Source organism: Pleurodeles waltl, chromosome 6, assembly GCF_031143425.1.
Source record: "Pleurodeles waltl isolate 20211129_DDA chromosome 6, aPleWal1.hap1.20221129, whole genome shotgun sequence".
Lineage (NCBI taxonomy): Eukaryota > Metazoa > Chordata > Amphibia > Caudata > Salamandridae > Pleurodeles > Pleurodeles waltl.
This window is the reverse complement of record NC_090445.1, coordinates 1,208,326,929-1,208,345,522: the sequence shown is the minus strand read 5'-3', so window position 1 is coordinate 1,208,345,522 and position 18,594 is coordinate 1,208,326,929. Positions and strand designations below refer to the sequence as shown.

Genomic DNA, 18,594 nt, shown 5'->3' with positions numbered 1-18,594 from the left:
AAATGCTTTGAAGGACACAAATGGTGCCCTCCTTGCATAATCCAGTCTACACCCATTCAGGGACCCCCAGTCCCTGCTCTGGCACAAAATTGGACAAAGGAAAGAGGAGTTACCACTCCCCTGTCCATCATCACACCAGGGTTGGTGCCCAGAGCTCCTCCAGAGTGTCCCTGGCATTCTCCATCTTGGATTCCACGGTGTGGGGACCCTCTGGAGACCTTGGAGTGGCCAGTGCCATAAGGTGACATCAGAGACCCCTCCTGATAGGTGCATACCTGGGTTAGGTAGCCGAGCCCCTTTCAGGGCTATTTAGGGTCTCTCCCCTGGGTGTTCAGGACTCCTCTGCATTTTCTGCTTCAGCTTCTGACCGTCAGATCACCCACAGACTGCTCCAGGAACCCCTGTAACTGCAACAAAGTATCCAGGAAGACTTCGGTGACCTGTAACTTCAGCTCCAGCCAGCATTTGCTACAGTTTCCAAGGTGTGCATGCTCTGAGGACTGCCTGTCTTCACCCTGCACCAGTGTCGTAGTTTGGACTCTTGCTCTAGGCAAGACTGCTGGTTTAAGGATGACAGTACTTATGTTTCTAGGCGACTATGCCTATCCTACAACAAATTGCAGCTGTCGTCCCAACCCTTCCGGCTCACTAGCTGCACCTCACCAAAAACCCAAAATAGTAAAAGGTGATTTGTGGCTGTCTTTACGCATGGACTTTACGCAAGACAGGCAATAACGAAGATGCAGTAAAGTTTCAATAGTTTTTATTTAACACAACTGCAATCTGTGATAAGTTGCACGGGCTGCAATGATTAGGATAATGAACAGTGCAAAAAACAGAATTGTAAAGACAAGAGTCATTATTACAAAGACCCCCTCCATCTTGCAATAGCATGAAATGACACAGGGTGTGTAATATGTCCTGATACCCTAATATGATAGGCCTAACCTCCTACCTAAAGGAGAGCTGGTTTTGTTAAACCTAATCTGCCAATGCCATGTCCATGAGAGGAGCCCCCAACCCTTGTTACCTTGGAATGAGGTCTCTATCTCGAAGACTGGGTCAGCATCAAGATGACATGCAGCATCAATATCAGCGATGGCGGCGATGCCCTCTGGTCGGAATCCCTCTGATTATCTGTCTAAAGTGTGATGTATTTATACAGATCCCCTGACGTAGGTGTGTTCCCAGACAATAGATAACAGACATGCTTGGGGTGGCAATTATTATAAACAATTCCCTCGAAAGTATAGAGAGGTAAAGTCCCTAAGTGTGAACACCTACTGTTTGTTTGTCTTTGTCACTTGATCTTGACACCTTAGAGCGGTGGCACTGATAATGCAAGCATAACAAGTGGCCTAACTATAAACAAGGCAGCCATCTTAGAAGAATTAAATAATTAAATGGGCTAAGACAGAGCAAGCTAAGTAGGTGAAAAGTCGCTAGATGACGGGGGCACGAGTTTGCAAGCCAAAGGCTAAGCTAACTCCTGTTATCCCATTAAAACAAACTAGGATTCACTACACCAGAAGAACCAGAGGAATCTTCTGTGGAGTGACGGATTCACTTCCCTGCTTCAGCAGGCACCCTTCTGCGACGACAACTGGTACTCTGGGACTCCTCTCCTGACCACAAGCATACTCCCTGGAACACAGGTGGTGGACCAAAGTGACCCGGACTGTCCAAAGGTCCAGCTGTCCAAATTTGGTAGAGGTAAGAGCTTGCCTCCCCGTACTGCAACAGTACCCCTGTGCACCACATCTTCTGCAGCTCCTGGGGCTTCTGTGCACTTCTTCTAAACGTTCTTCATGCACAGGGTAGCCCAGGTCCCCAGCACTCCATCCTGGGATGCACAGCTCTCTGAGTTGTTCTCAGGCGGCATGGGTTCCTCCAGTGTAGTGCTGTGACAACTCCACTTTGCATCTTCTTAGTCTCTGTGTTCTGGGGCTCCTGTGGGTGCTGCCTGGTCTTCTGAGGGCTCTCTGAAGTGCTGAGTCCAAGTTGAGACCCCTAGGTCCCTCCTGGGTACAGGCATCTCCTCTTTGACGCAAACCGCGTACTTGCTTGAATCAAGGCTTGTTGGCGGAATCCAGCGACACAAACAGCCTGCATCCAACAAATCGACGTGGAACATCCCTTGCACCAAGCAGGAACCCGCAGCTATCTTCTTTCGTGCATTTTTTTACTTTTCTTCTAACCAGAGAATCCACTTTTGCACCTTCTTCTAGTTTGGCTGGGGCTCCTGTTCTTACTGGACTCTTCTTCCACTTCTGGACTTGGTCTCCTCTCTTCACAGGTCTTCAGGTCTAGGAATCCATTGGTTGTTGCCTGCAGTCTTGCTTGGTTCTTGCATAATTCTTCATCAACTTCACACGACTTGTTGTGTGTTCTGAAGAAACTTGTTGTACTTTACTCCTGCTTTCCTGGGCTCTGGGTTAGGGTACATTACTTACCTTTGGTGTTTTCCTACACTCCCAGCGCCCCTCTACACACTACACTTGCCTAGGGGGGCATTCGACATTCACATTCCACCATTTTAGTATATGGTTTGTGTTGCCCCTAGACCCACTGCAACCTATTGTATTTTCTACTGTTTGCACTATACTATGACTGTTTACTTACATGATTTTAGTTACTAGTGAAAATATTGTGTATAATACTTACCTCCAGAAGGAGTATTGTCTCTAAGATATTTCTGGACTTGTGTCACTAAAATAAAGTACTCTTATTTTTTGGTAACACTGAGCATTGTCTTTTATTGTGTATAAGTACTGTGTAACTATAGTGGTATTACAGGAGCTTTGCATGTCTCCTAGTTCAGCCTAAGCTGCTCTGCTACAGCTACCTCTAGACACCCTAAGGTGCTAGAACACTGCCTACATTTCACTAATAAGGGATAACTGGACCTGGTATAAGGTGTAAGTACCTAAGCTACCCACTACAAACCAGGCCAGCCTTCAAGAGAGGGTGCTCTGCATTTTGCAACCATGTTTTTCTTTCTTTTTCGTTCTTTTTTCTTTTCTTTCTTACTCTCTTTCTTTCTTTCATTCTCTCTTTCTTTTTTTCTACTTATGTTTGTAATTTTCTTTCTTTTTATTTCTTTACCACTTCGTTCATTCTTTCTCCCATCTTTCTTTTTTATTTCTTTCCTTGTTTGCTTCTATATTTATTTTTGTTTTATTTCGGAATGAGAACACGAATAATTACCTATGATGGGCGTTTGGAATAAAATAAGCTTGGGGAGAGGGTCATTATGAATTATAACATTTCTCACATCATATCTCTAATTTCTCATTTCTCCCCACATAAATCAGAACATAAGTAACTAGATCTAATTTATAAGTCTAGCCCTCTTCCCACATTGTTCCTAAGTCGGGAATTGCAAGCTCAGACTCATACACTTGGCCAAGTAGTGCCCGCCACTGACATACTGTGAGAGATTTCGAGGCTAGCCAGTCCCTGGGGATACATAGATGAGGTACAACAATAGTGAGAGATCCAGCCGTTGATACATTCTGGCCAACATCCTACTTAGAGACCAGCATAATGTTTTCAAAAGTTAATTGCAGATCACAGTCTAGGTGCTGGGAGATATACTGAGCTATATTCCTCTAGTATTGCTCTAAATCTATAAAGCTAGCAAACACAAGCATTATATCTGCAACATATAATCCACACATAGGAAAGATACTCCTATGGCTATCTTTACTGAAGTCCCACTTAGTTATCATTTCTGACATATAATAGAGCATACAAATAGTTCCAAATTCCTGCAGCTTCACATTAACCATGGTAACCGAGAAGGGTATTATTTCAAACACATCCTTTAAATCAGATATCTGCACTGGCAATCAATGTTCCCTCTAATTTGTTTCCACTGTGTGCGGCAGTGTGCGGTCTCTGTGCGCTGCAGCCAAGGATACGTGCGCCAAGAAATTGACCATTTATGCGCGTGCAGCGCATAACTAGCCAAGATCTTTGGCATTAGCCTCTCCATACCACTAAAGCAAAAATAGGGATATCATTGCTCCATGCAATAGGGCATCAAGGCAGTTTTGTGACCTGGTTGCACACCCCAAGGACATGACCTGTTAAGTGCCAGGTACACCCCAGTTAGAGAAAACAGAGGAACATTGCCCGCGGCCTTTAAACGCTGTTTTCATTGACTTCAGTCCAGATTCAAATATGAGCATTTTCTGCAATAGGAGAGCACGACTATCGCTTTAAAAGGCTTATTTGAGCTGAGAAAGTGATAATGCATATAAACAACTATGAAGTATGACAATGATGGAAAAGTTGATAACATCACATTTCCTACTGTTCTGAAGCATTTCCTAGCTCATTAACCATTAATTTTCAACATAAATATCACTTGCTCGCTTGTATGCTAAAGTACGCCAAATGATGTTTAAAACACTCCCCGCGGCTTTTAAACGCTGTTTTCATTCACTTCAATCCAGATTCAAATATGAGCATTATCTGCCTTAGGAGAGCACGACTATCGCTCTAAAAGGCTTATTTGAGCTGAGAAAGTGATAATGCATATAAACAACTATGAAGTAGGACAATGATGGAAAATCTGATAACAGCACATTTCCTACTGTTCTGAAGCATTTCCTAGCTCATTAACCATTAATTTTCAACATAAATATCACTTGCTCGCTTGTATGCTAAAGTACGCCAAATGATGTTTAAAACACTCCCCGCGGCATTTAAACGCTGTTTTCATTCACTTCAATCCAGATTCAAATATGAGCATTATCTGCCTTAGGAGAGCACGACTATCGCTCTAAAAGGCTTATTTGAGCTGAGAAAGTGATAATGCATATAAACAACTATGAAGTATGACAATAATGGAAAAGTTGATAACAGCACATTTCCTACTGTTCTGAAGCATTTCCTAGCTCATTAACTATTAATTTTCAACATAAATATCACTTGCTCACTTGTATGCTAAAGTACGCCAAATGATGTTTAAAACACTCCCCGCGGCATTTAAACGCTGTTTTCATTCACTTCAATCCAGATTCAAATATGAGCATTATCTGCCTTAGGGGAGCACGTATATCGCTCTAAAAGGCTTATTTATTAACGTGCGCGCTTGCCGAAGGGGCCTGCGCGATGGGGGAAGGAAAGGTGCGCGCACGCCTTACAGGCAACATTGCTGGCAATCAAATCTGAGAACTCCATTTACAAGCTAGGCTACTAAGATCATCGTTTCTTTGTTCTGTCATTATTCGGTACATATTGAAGATATTGAAGAGTGTTAGCTTATGGTCCTCCGAGTATCTATATGCCAAGAGTGCAACATCATCACTGATCGTAATACTAGAAACATTATGCTGGAGATAATCCTATATCTGTAGATATTTAAAAAATTCTAGCATGATGGAGGGCATATCCTTGCTGTAGCGTAGTGAAAGTACAATGTCCCTGCTGATTATACAGCTGACCCATCGATTTTACACCTCTAAAATAACAATGCCTAGTTGCTGCATCCTGAAATATCAATAGTAAAACTGGATTCCCCCACAACAGTGTGTGGAAATGCAACAGCAGACTTTAGAAGGTCAAGCAGATATCTCCCCAGATTCTCTGTATGTCAATGACAAGCTTAAACCTTACCCTTTTGACATTTTTAGGCTCAGACAACCTACATAATAGAAACGTCCATTTGTCCTTCGCCACTATTTGACATGCATAAGTATTGTAATCTAGTTGGCAGTCAGTAAAACGGCCCCAAATACGATTGCTAAAAGCACCCCAAAAATATAGGTTAAAATCTGGGGAGCCAATGATACTTATTAGTTGCCGGTTCCATAGCCGCATCTTGGCAATGGACTGGCAGAACAGTTGTTCGTAATTCAGATTGATGACTGGATTAACAGAAGAAGACATCTTAATCCTCAATTACATGGCAACTGGGACTATCCTTGGTTCTTTAACAATAGATAAGTAGCTCAAATTATTTGGGTTATAGATAGATTAAGATTATAATCAAATCTGGTTGCCTATTGGCTCCGGCGAGTACACTGCCACATCGTCAGCATATGCACTGATTTAAATCTCCAATCCATTAAGCATAACTGTTGCTATGTCTGAGTTCTGAACAAGATGCCACAGATAGGATTCAGGGTAAAGTGCAAATAAAAGTGTAGACAATGGCCACGTCTAACGAGTACCGCAAGACACCTTGGACATTAATGAGCTATTCCCTGCTAGAACCACACAAGCCATTGGGTTCCGATAGAGAGTCTTGACCCAGTGTCGATACCTGGTACAATTACTGATACCCTGCGAGGTGGACCACAAGTAGGTCCATGACATCCTATCAAATGCTTTCTCTGTGTCTAATAGGACCATACTGGTCTGTACCCCCCCACACATGTTTAGCTACATCAAACGACATTAATGTGACTGGTGGTATCCTTACCTGCAGTAAAGCCATGCTGTTACAAAGAAACTAGATCATGGATACCAGTGACCAGCTTTGAAGCCAGCACTTTCACACAGATTGTAGCATCCAAATCTATTAAAGATATTGGTCGATATGACCCTTTTTCTTCACTTGGATTAACCTTCTTTAGAAAGGTCCTAGAATTGGTATAATGCCAAGAATCAGGGTATCATATTCAGGTTGGGTATCTAAAATTGCAGTAACACCAGTGCAAATATATAACATGTTTTGTAGAACTCCAATGGCAAGGCGTCATCTCCTGTGACCTTGACAGAAGGTAGACACCCAACCGCCTCTTTTAATTCTTCTACGGAAATCTCACCTTTGGATAGAGCATACTTTGGTGAGCTCAACCTGGACACCTTAGCCTATGCAATATACCACTCCAATTCACTCACAATGGTACCTGGATTTCTATATAAAATTCCTGATAAAAAAGCAAAAAGTGATGAAGAATATTGCATTCCTTATCCTTAATATATTTAGCCATGTTCTGATGTCTGGCTTCAGAAATTGTGTAGGCCAAGACCTTCCCAAGTTTCTCCCCATATTCGGAGAGGGCCACCCTTCCAGCTAAGTACGCAGCTGCAGCCTTCTCCCTAGGCATACATTTTACCATGCACCTACATTTATTCAGCTCAAAATCTATTTTAGATTCATTAGGATCCCTCACTGATACGGCCTGCACACGTCTTTGCTCCCTTTCTAACAATTCACCATATAGTAGTTGTGCTTGGGTCTCATGAGATTTGTTCTGTTCAAAGATTGACTATGTAGTAACTCCCCACACAGATGCCTTCAAAGTGTCCCAAACAATACTAGGGGTGGCAGAACACAAATTGACATCTATAAATTCCCTTAGTTAGACAGTCAACTTTTTAATATATTCTGGGCTTAATAATAGTGATCTAGGAGATGCCCACATTTGCGATTCCCTTAGGGTGCCAGAAATAAATAATGTTAACAACAGAGCATATGATGAGAAGTAATCTTGGGGCACAACTCAATTCCTGATTCACTAATTAAGTTGTGTGAAAGAAAAATCATGTTGATTCTAGAATATTGACCATGAGGAGCGTAATAATATGTGTACCACGGTAGTCAGGTGCAGTACTTTCCATAAGTCTACTAAACCATGTGTCCTAGTTAAATGTTTTATGGCCTGCCTAGTTTTATTCATGGGCGCGGTAGCAGTTTTATTAGTTGTGTCATGCTGATACCTCATAACAGAATTAAAATCATCAATGCTCAGTAACTCTCCATCTCATCATGCTAACTCAAAATGCTAACTCAAAATGTAGCCTATCTATCAGTTCTGGGTCATCTCTAGTTGGTCCATAAACAGCACAGACAGTGATGAATTTGCAACAATCATTAATATGAGAGATAGCCCACCTGCCCTGCAGGTCAGTCGCAGAACAGGTCACTTTGCAATTAAAAAAGTGCAGTCTCAGTATAGCGATCCAGTGGAGTAAAACCTGCTAGGCAGTACTGACAATAATCCTAGTTGCTGTAGCATTCCCCTGTCCTTATATGCTACATTGATTTCTACAATGCAGAGAATGTGGGGCTCATAAACTGACAACTCTTCTGCCACAGAGATCAATCTGAACGTGCCATGCGGTTCAGATGCAGAATGGAACACTTTGCATCTAAAAGAGCAAAGGCTGAATATAGTGACTACACAAATTTAAACCTGCTGGGCAGTACTGAAAATAATGTTGTATCCTAGTTGCCATAGCATCTGCCTGTCCTTTTATGCAACATTGGTCTCCACAATGCAGAGAATGGGGGCTTATAAACTGACACCTCTTCTTTGACCAGCCGTCTCTTCAGGGGCTATCGGTAGGCTACATTCCAACATATTATTTAAATCCTAGTCCTAGCCAGTAAGACTGTTCCCTGAGCATACAACTCCCAACCTATTCATAGCAGCACCAATATTGATACTAGAGTTCCCTTTCCTGGAGACCCAACCACTAATGTTCTACTTATCATAAAAAGAGATACCACCTGGTGACCACGCTAGGCCTTTTTGATGATTTACGTTTTGCCCTAGACATCCTATATCCACAGAAAACAAACAGCAAAAAGACCACCCCACCTAATCTCTCCACCCACCCCTCCTTCACATAGCAAAGTAAACAAATCACCCCCATATTTGTCAGAACAACAAATACACCCCACTGAGCACCTCCAAATACCCCCAAAATGTAGTTATAGAGAAAAAAGGCAAAGGAAGAGATTTTCTCCATGTATACCTAGAAAAAAAAGAAAAAGAGATAAAGCCATAGCAAGCCTGGATCAGCTGAAAAATTGAAGTGAGGGAAGGTTGATGGAGCTCACTAAGTTCGCTGTTACTCAGGCTGATCAAGGGTATGTCAGAGGGATGAATCTTTTCCATGCTCGTTGAGCTGCTAAGGCCAGACTGAGTTATACAGCGTGTTGTTTAACCAGTTGTAGAATCTCGTACAAAGACAGCTTCATCACAATTTGAGACACCAATAGTATCAATGTTCTGATGTGAGATGGGGCTATTGGTAGGCATCTTTCCTTCAGTACAGACTGCTTCCTCTGCCCTAGCAGTACCTAAAGCCCCAGCTAAAACTTTCTACCCCTTGCCGCAAGCAGTGGCTGTCTTCTTTTGGCAGTTTTGATCAGCCATTGCAGCAAAGTGGCTCTCTTCGGATTAGAATTTAACCCAGAAGAGTCTCTAACCCCACCAATAGCTGAATTTTGAGCATTGGTAATAGCCTCTGCTTGTAGATTAAAGGAGGCCACTACGTATCCTCCATAGATATCATCCGGCTATTAGAATCAGAGGGTCCTTGAAGAAGTAGAGGATTTTAAGCCTCTGCAGCCTCAGAGATGACAGAACAACATTTGGCGTGCGTTACTAAGTTTTTACAGGCAGCCTTATCCTCAAAGGCAGTTACTACTTCAATATGTATGTTTGCTTCTGTAGCAGTTACACTGTTATCCAGTAAACTCCTACCTTGCAACTGTGTGACAGCAATTCTTAGGGTCTGCATAGTGAGGCAGAGCAGGTGTAAGCATTGTAGAAGGACTGCCAAATTCCTTTCTGCCAATAGTGTCCCTGACCTGCTCCAAGATCGGAGAGATTAAGGCTGCAGATGAAACCGGGGGCAACTTCTGAAACAGGTGCTGCACCAGCACCCACAGATTGTCGGCACAGGTTACCGGGTAAGCAGACGCAACATTGGGCAGATGATTATTGATAATGATGAAGTTCCCCCACTATGTGCCCCAGGGGCGCTGCTCCTTCTGATTGTACCAGTTATGCCTTGCCACCCATGGAAAGAAGCACTTTCATGGTCATGCAAACAACTGCAGTCCTTGGAGGCACCATCAGAAACGACTGGGCGGACCAGGAGAAGATGATTTTTGCTGACATCAGTTTTTGCACAAGCCAGGCTGAGCAGTTTGGCAGGTAAATTTAGCCCAGAGGTCTTCAAACTGGGTGGTGGGCCCCCCTAGTGGGCCTCAAGTTATCTAAGGGGAGGGGGGCACCAGATTCTGGCCAAAAGAAGCATTATACAGATAACATGCCTTTGTTTTAAGCATAAACATGTTATTGTATTTTTTAAAACTTAACAGTACTTAACTGCAATGTTTAAATAGGTCTTGACTTATTTAAACATTGCTATCTTCATAAAATAATTGTGAAAACTTCTGAGAGGGAGGCCACAATGGTTTGTATTTTTCACCTGGTGGGGCACGGTATTAAAAAGTTTGGAGACCACTGAATTAGCCGAATATTTAGTCTTCTGCATAATTTATACTGAGCAATCCATGCAAATTTTCCACACGTAAAGAAGGAGGGAATCCTCCATTAATAGAAAAGCATGGAGGAGAGAGGTGACATGACAGCGCTGCAACCTCAGCACGCCACCATCTTTTTTTCCCCAGATTCTTTCTTTCATTCTTTCCTCTTTCTTTATTTCCTCTTTCTTTCATGCAATTTTTTTTTCCTTACTCTTTCTGTCTTTATTTCCTTCTTTGCCTTTTCCTTCTTTCCTTTTTTATTGCCTTCCTCTTCTTTCTTTCTTTCATTCTTTCCTACATTCATTCCTCGCTCTCTCAAAGGCAAGAGGCTGGTTGCCAATGCCAGACCAATTGGCGGTTTTAGTCTGTGTTAGTCCAGAACTTTTGATTTTACTAAAATTATATGTATAAATGGTTACCTACAGTTGATTTCAATCAGCCTTTATCCATTAGTTTGTGGTTCTGTTATTCAATATTTTTTTCCACCTGCTCTAGCATGCATCAAGGTGCAAAGGGTCAGCCCACTTCAGCCACTGGCTGACTTCACTATCAGTTAATGCTTGCCTCCCTTTCACAAGGAGCACATCAACACAGAAAGTAGTTCCCCTGTGTGCCAGGCAGTACTATGGCAATGCATGTTTTTTGTTAGACCAAAACTAAATGTTTGCCTTTAGCAAACGTTTCCATTTAGATTGATGATGACCTGGCAGATTCCAGAGCAACTGAGTTTTGCAAAAACCATGACAAAACAATAATTGCCAAAAGGATGGCGGCCAATAAGCTTTGTCAATGTTTGTTGAAGTTTTCTGCAAAATCTGGCACCTAAAAGATCAAAGCTCCAACTGTGGGTATCTGGTCACACCAGACCAGGACAAAGTCAGAAGTTGAGGACTCGCTCCAGCAGCGGCCTAATTCAGGGCTCAAGGTCTGTAGAGCTTGTTATGTCCCTGTAGCTTACACAGGAGGCCAGCCAACTAGCCCTTGGAGCCACTCTATAAGTCGTGAGTTCAAGCAGCAAGGAAGGCCTCAAGCAGCAGGGAAGTGGGGAGCAAGGAAGGCCTTGGGCAGCACGGCAGTCTTCTGGTAGCAGCAGGGCAGTCCTCTGGGGAACAAGACAGGTCTCAAGAAGCAGGGCAGCCTTTAGGGTACAACGGTGTTATTCTGAAATCTTCCTCAGGTTCAGGAGTGAACTGAAGAGGTGTTTTGAGGGTCCAATATTTATATCTGATGCCAGCCTTTAAAGGAATGCAACCCCCATATCTTGTTCTGGAAAGGTCCTTTCTTCTCCTGCCAAGGCTGTATGAAGTCTGGAAGAGGCTAGTGTCAGGTTCCTTTGTGTGCTAGAGGCAGCCCATTGAAGTGTAAGTAAGCCAGGAAACAGCACTGCCTCCAGCCGTCCTAGCCGGATGGCCCATTCTATCAACATCCATTCCCCTTTAGTCTCACTGTTTAGGGGAAACACAAAGTCCAACAACTAAGCTATTCACAATCATGTGACCCAGGACACTGGCAGCATTTCCTTGCCCTAATCATATGGTGCCTGCTAACTTTTTTTTAATGGCATTTTTAGAATTCTAACTTAAAATCTGAGCTTACCATTTAAAAGGATTTTAAATTAAAATTAAATGAAGTCCAAACATGAAATTTGTACCTGCTTCTAATCAAATGTTAACACTTATAACCTGTAATAAGATAACCCAATGATATCCTATATGAGAGGTAAGCCTTAAAGTAGTGAAAAAACTATTTAGGAGTTTTTCACTACTGTGATATGTAAATCTTGATGCATATCATACTTTTTAAATACAATGTAGCTTGCCATATGGGCTGTGTAGGGCCTTTCTTAAGGAAGACGTATTTATTACAAAGGAAGGTTTAGGCATGGCAAAAGGTATATTGTGCCAGGTTAAATTGCCAGTTTAAACATGCTCTACAGGCAGCAGTGGTAGGTCTTTAAAGTGCTAGTGTAGTGGGTGGGTGGCACAATGAATGCTGAAGGCCCACTTAGTAGCATTTAATTTATAAGCCCTGGGTACATACAGGACAATAAACTATAGAACTGCAAGCAAATCAAACATACAACAGGTGTAGACCAATTTTTCTCTAGTTAGGGATAGAGCACAAGAGCTTTAGCACAGGTTAGCAGTAGTAAATTACACAGAGGCTCAATGCCAACAAAAACAAATTCAGAAAAAAGGAGGGGTGAAAGCAAAAGGTTTTGGAGGGAATGCATCTGATAGAGCCAAGTCCAGCAAGGGAGCTGTGCCTTTGAGTGTTGCAGGACCAATTGGCCCATGAAGCTGAAAATTTCCAGAAGCTTCTTGATTAGGATGTCAGCTTGCTCTGTGCACTGCCTGTCTTTATAAAAAACAGCATTTGCAAAGCCAATAGGTCTTGCCTTTGGGACCTACCAGCTTTGTCAATGTTTTTTTTAGAGATGGTGTGCAGCATGATTAAAGAAGAAACTACCAAAAAAGGTAGCATGATGTGGCCACTACGGCCATGCAATTTTGTAAGTGAGTACACCACATGTGCACATGGGTACAAAATGCACAGGTGTTTTTTTTTATTAACTGATCACTGTTGGATTGGTAAAAAAAAAATTTAAAGTAGTGCAAAACTTTTCTTTTTTAAGTAGGTGGAGGGAAGTAACAATGACAGTGGGGATATAACCTACATTGAAGATGCAGGATGGAAAAAATCAGAGGGTAGATCAGAACGAACAAGGAGCATGGAGGTAGGTGGAAGAAGTACATAACAGGCAAGACAGAGCAACATGCAGTGTGGTGGTATAGACGCACATGGCAAGATGGCGCAATGTGGAACAGGGAGTACATGTGTTAGAAAGCAATGAGGGGGAGATGCACACAAACGCAAGCCTAATAGAGATGGAGGTGCGGGAGGAGAACACAGGCGAGAGCAACTTGAAGAACAATAGAGGGGCAAACAGATGTATACAAGATAGACAACCGGAAAACACATGCACTCTCATGGAGTACTTCATGAAAAAAAGAAAAAAAGGATTGCCTGAAAAGGAAGCAGTGGAAGGACACAAGTAATGAGGGCACACTTCAGAAGAGGGGCAAATACAAGAATGGGATGGAAAACACACAAAACCAATCTTTGAAGCAGGATTGATTCATATTGTAGGTATACTGACTTCCACGGAGTAGTCAGACAGGTCGATAGATAGACAATGTGTTTCTTAATCTTTGATGTGACATACCTTTACTATATACCTATATACATGGCTTCAGGGGGAGAACATGTTATTTGAGCGTACACAAATGGAAGCATAGGCCACAGCTTTCTATGAGAACACCAATCACTGAATGAGTTAAACATGGTTGTTAAAAATTAAGCTTCCACAGGAATTGAGAGCCATGTTAACTGAATGGGGTGGTGGTGGTTGGGGTAAGGTGGCAAGTGTGGCTAGGCTACCGTGAGGCTGTTGAAGGTGATGGTGGTTGTAAGGGTGGTGGTGGTGAAGGTGGTGAGGGTAGTGGTGGTGTTGAGGGTGGTGGTGATGGGGAAGGTGAGAGTGAGAGTGATAGTGGTCTTCAGTATTGTTAGGATGGAGGTGGTAATTAGGGCAAAGTGGTGGTAGTGGTGAGGGGGTGGTGGTGGTGGATAGGGTGAAGGTGATTAGGGTTGTGGTTAAGGAAGTGGTGGTTAGAGTGGTTGTGGTGGTTAGGGTGGTTCTAGTGGTTACGGTGGTGGTGGTGATTAGGGTGGTCATGGTGGTTAAGATGCTGGTGGTGTTTAGGGTAGGGTGGTGGTAGGCTAGTTATAGTTGTGGTGGTTAGGGTGATGGTGGTGATTAGGGTGGTGGTGAGGATAGCTAGCTAGGGTGGCGGTGGTTTTGGTTAGGGTGATGGTGGTGCTTAAAATGACTGTGGTGATTAGGATGGCAGTGATTAGAATAGAGTGGTGGTTGGGAGTGGTGGGGTGGTTTGGGTTGTAATGGTGGTATTAGTTTGTTAGGTTGGTGGTGGTCATGGTGGTGTTTATGGTTTAGGTGGAGGGTACACTGGCGGTGGTAGAGGTGGTGGTAGGGTAGTGGTGGGTAGGGTGGTAGCAGCTATGGTTATGTGGTTAGGGTATTGGTAGGCCAGTATTAAGAAGGGGTGGTATGGTGGGCATGGGGTGGTGGTGATAGGGTGGTGGTGATGAAGGTACTGAGGGTCATGGTAGTTAGGGTAGTGGTGGTTAGGGTAGTTTGGTGGGTAGGAAGGGTGGGGTGGTTGGGATGGTGGTGCTTAGGGTAGAGTGGTGGTGGTGGGTAGGGTGGTAGCAGTTGTAAGGATGGTGAATTGGGTGTTTGGGCTGGTTAGGGTGCTAGTAGTCAGGGGGTGGGGTGTTGGTTAGGGTGGTGGTGGTTAGTGGGATGTGGTGGTTAGGGTGGTTGTGGTTAGTGCAGTGGTGGTAAGGGTAATACTTAGGATCATGGTATGGTGGTGTGGGTGGTATGGTGGTGGTAGGGCTGTGGTAGGATGGTGGGGCAAAGTTGTAGGGGGTGGTGGTGACCGGCTGGGTAGGGTGATGGTGGTGGTGGTTAGGCTAGTAATGCGATAATGGTGGCAGGAGTGATAGGGGGTGATCAGCGGGTGGTGGTTGTAGAGTGGTGTGGTGGTGGTAGTTGGGTGTTGTGGTGGTGGTAGTTGGGTGTTATGGTAGTGGTAGGTGGTGATGCTGGTAGGGTTGTGGTATTGTGATGGCAGAGCTGTGGTGAAAGGGCGGTTGTGGTAGGGTGGCGATAGATTGGTGGTAGGGTTTAAGAGGGGGGTGTAGATGAGGTTTACATTTGGTGTGCCTGCATGTGCCTGATCCGGTGTGTGTGAAGAAGTTTGTTTAGATGTTTATGATACCCTATTTCTCCAAGTAAATATAATCCCAACAATATTTTTCCAAAAGCTTACATTAAATATGTTTAACAGTTAAAGGAAATATTGAAAAAGCAAAAACCCTCCCAGTTCTTTGGTAAATTGATATAAGCACCATCCCACAGACATAATAAATTCCTCTCATGACAGATATTCTGCCTGTTAGTACGTTTGTCACGTTCTTTCACCCACAAATTTTGCCTTATCTCCTTCCATAGGAAAAAGGACGAGATAAAATGCAGACAATGTCATTCCCTCGTAATATTTGATTACTGAAACATGAAGCACCGTGAGGCCCTCTAAATAACAGATGTGCCATAAAGAAGAATTAATCATATAAAAATGTGTTATATTTAGATAGTTATGTATAACTGTTCTTCCTCCTAAACACATTGTGCCACCGGAAAGTGTCCTTTTTCAGTAACCTCAGATGTCATTTATCTCATACCAAATGTGCCCTGCCAGCCCACTACCCAGCATGCATCAGCATGGTTACAACATGCATCAGCAGCACATTGCATTATGGGACTTGTGGTCTCGCTAGTACCTTTTCAGTGATCACCTCCTTATTTGTGGAGACAAAGTGCTGCTTATTTTAAAGGCAGTTCTGTTTCAAGGGTCCACACATGTTATGTCCCCACTTGGCGGCTTCAGACAGCGCTACATGAATGCCTTGGGGGTTGGAAAATCGTACCTATTGGTAAGTAGTTGGTGCGCCAGTGAGCTGCTTTAGGCCTGTCACGGCTGCCTCAGGGGCACATAGTCACCTTAAATGTTCCTCCTCTGTCTGACCCTAACAATGACAAAATTATATCATGAGCAGGTTGTATATTTTATATAAAATGCGATTAGCATCAGGCGGGTCAATTCTGCCTTTTTCCCCACACTGCTTTTCATAAAACATGGAGACGCCGCGGGTAGACAGGAGACACGCAGCAAACCGAAATGAGACGGGCGGGAGGAGGTAGACGGCAATCGCATCGCATGCACGCTTGTGGAGTGCTGCAAATAAAATAAAAGAACCTCCGAAGTGTGAGTGAGAGAAGTGTTTTTACACACAGAAAGGTGGGCAGATTCAAGGGTCACTCATGAAACATTTAACTGAGATCCCTGCTCACTGACCATGGAGGCAATTTACTTACAAAAAATTGTGCAGGTCACACTTGTTAAACTTACTTCAAAACACAGTTATCAAAAGAAAAAATACATGTTCTATCTATTTCAATATCTTGTAATATTTAAGCAGATTTACAGAACAAAATCAATTATGTAGAACAGGCTATACTTACAGTTTTGGTTTAGCGAGTACAAGTGGGGGCTCCTTAAAATGTGACGATGCTCCCAAAATTGTTGAGGGTTTTTTATTTATTTCTTGAGCGTTGTTTGAATTAATTTTATTTGAAGTCAATGTTCCCTCTTCCGATGAGCCTTCACTTCCTATATCATCAGGAAGATTAAAATGTACACGCAGGCCTAATTTAGAACTTGGTCTGGGTTCGTTGTGATTGACAAGAACTCCTTCTAGCTTTAATCTTGAGGGTGGATCGCGGAGGGAATATCCGGTAACTGATGTAACATGGCCAAGTTGGGATTGTAATTGCTGATGCTTAAAAGCAGGAACATTTATTTCACTCACGCTCGGAGCAGTTTTGCGCCCGTAGTCCTCAGACCCTGAAATAAACAATACAATTCTTAAAGACTACTTTTCTGCTAGCGGTGAATACACTGAGCATGGCAGTTTTTGTAACTATGAAGTAACAGTATAGGTACATGCAGCAGGTACACGTTCTTGACTAAAACCCCCAAAAAATCTCTATTGCTTCAAGGAAACATAGCCAGTGGATGGTATACTCTGCAGAGCTGCTTGGGATTTGAGCCGCCTTAGACCAGCAAATATCTTTAAAAATAGACCATAATGCTTCATTTCCAGTCTGCACGATTCATGACAAATTGTGTTCTACATATACTCTAGGGAGCTTTGATTCACTCTTCTTCATAAAATTATTTATTGGCTAAATAACTTTCGGACACTGGCTTGAGACATTATCAATCACACCTTAGATTAGCCCCCACAAGTTGTTAGCCTCACCTTCTTTCTTAATATTGGTTATTTGGGTGTAATCTTCAACCTCCACTGAAAAGTGTGAAAAGTACACCATGTCATTGCACACGTTTAATTCTTTGACTCGCCCATCCACTAAATACACAAAGCAATCTTTGAACTGCTTTGCACTGCAGGAGTCATTTATTATTGTGAATATTAATACTCAAAAATGAATTTCAAAATTATTAGCTTAGCCAATGTTTGTTAATGCAGGGCCAACAAGAGGACCCATGTTCATGAGAACGTCTGCCCTCCCTGGAAATAAAATGTAAACCTATTTCTCTCAGTCAATTCAGAATCATAATCAAAAAATGTAGGTTTTCATTGCAGCAAATAAAAACGAGCATAAACGGGAGCAGAAAATATATTAATACAAAATATTTTTTGATACACTGAAAAGTACCCATAGAAACGCAAAACTATTCATACTATTTCATAAGTAAATATTTGTTTTATAAACATATTAAGACCGTTGTGTCGATGAAATAAATATTGATTTTTGAGTCATTAAAACAAAGACATTACCACTTCAGTTAATTTGAATGCTGTACATATGGAGATCATTTTATAGTTATGAACTGCAGATGAAGCTGGATGCTCAGTCAAACATACAGAATTAAAAAAAAAAAGTTATTCGACTTTAAGAATGTAAGAAATACAGAGAAATGCAACATCATAAAACTCAATAATCCCTAGCTAGGCAGAACCTAAGTAAAATTCTAAGGGGCGTATTTACTAGAAGTGGCGCAGCATGGCCACTGCGGCAAAATTGGTAACGATGCACTGTGTCACTTCTAAAATGGAGGGATGTGTACTACTTAAAAGTATACGCTACATCCCTGTGTTTCTCACTGCGCCGGCACTAAATTAACTGCCGAGCACCAACACAGCCACCCTTGCACCATGGTGCAAGGATGGCTGCGTTGGGAGGGAGATTGTTTTTGTGGAGGAAAGAATACCTTCCTCCACAAAAACAATCTTTAACGGTGATTTGCTTTTATGTGTGCTGCAGGATGCAGCACACATAGAAAGAGCAAAAAACAAGGAGAAATTAAAGCATTTCTCCTAGTTGCTCCATGCTAACGCTGTCAGATGTTGGCACTGCCTCAGGTTTAGGAAATCATGTAAATCTGTGCAGCGCCAAAATGCAATGGATGTTGCTGTGGAATGCCCACAGCAACACCCATTGCATGCCCCTTACAAGTAAAGTGCTGCGTGTTAATGGGTTGTATTTACAAGATGGCTTTTAGTCACAAAAAGTGACTTAACGCTGCCTTGTAAATACGGCCCAGTGAACAGCACCAACAGAGCGTCACCAAAAGTGATGTTCCGGTGGCACGAGAAGCTTGTATATATGCCCCTAA

The 18,594-nt window shown here is 42.7% G+C and overlaps 1 protein-coding gene across 1 annotated transcript in view; it reads right to left on the bottom strand.

Moving 5' to 3' along the window:
* The window catches only part of MYPN (myopalladin), a 2,801,288-nt gene that overhangs the window by 1,321,977 nt on the left and 1,460,717 nt on the right, over positions 1 to 18,594 (bottom strand). Inside the window, exon 10 of the mRNA XM_069240514.1 lies at positions 16,416 to 16,797. Coding sequence (XP_069096615.1) covers positions 16,416 to 16,797 — 382 coding nt within the window. The remainder of the gene's footprint in view (positions 1 to 16,415; positions 16,798 to 18,594) is intronic.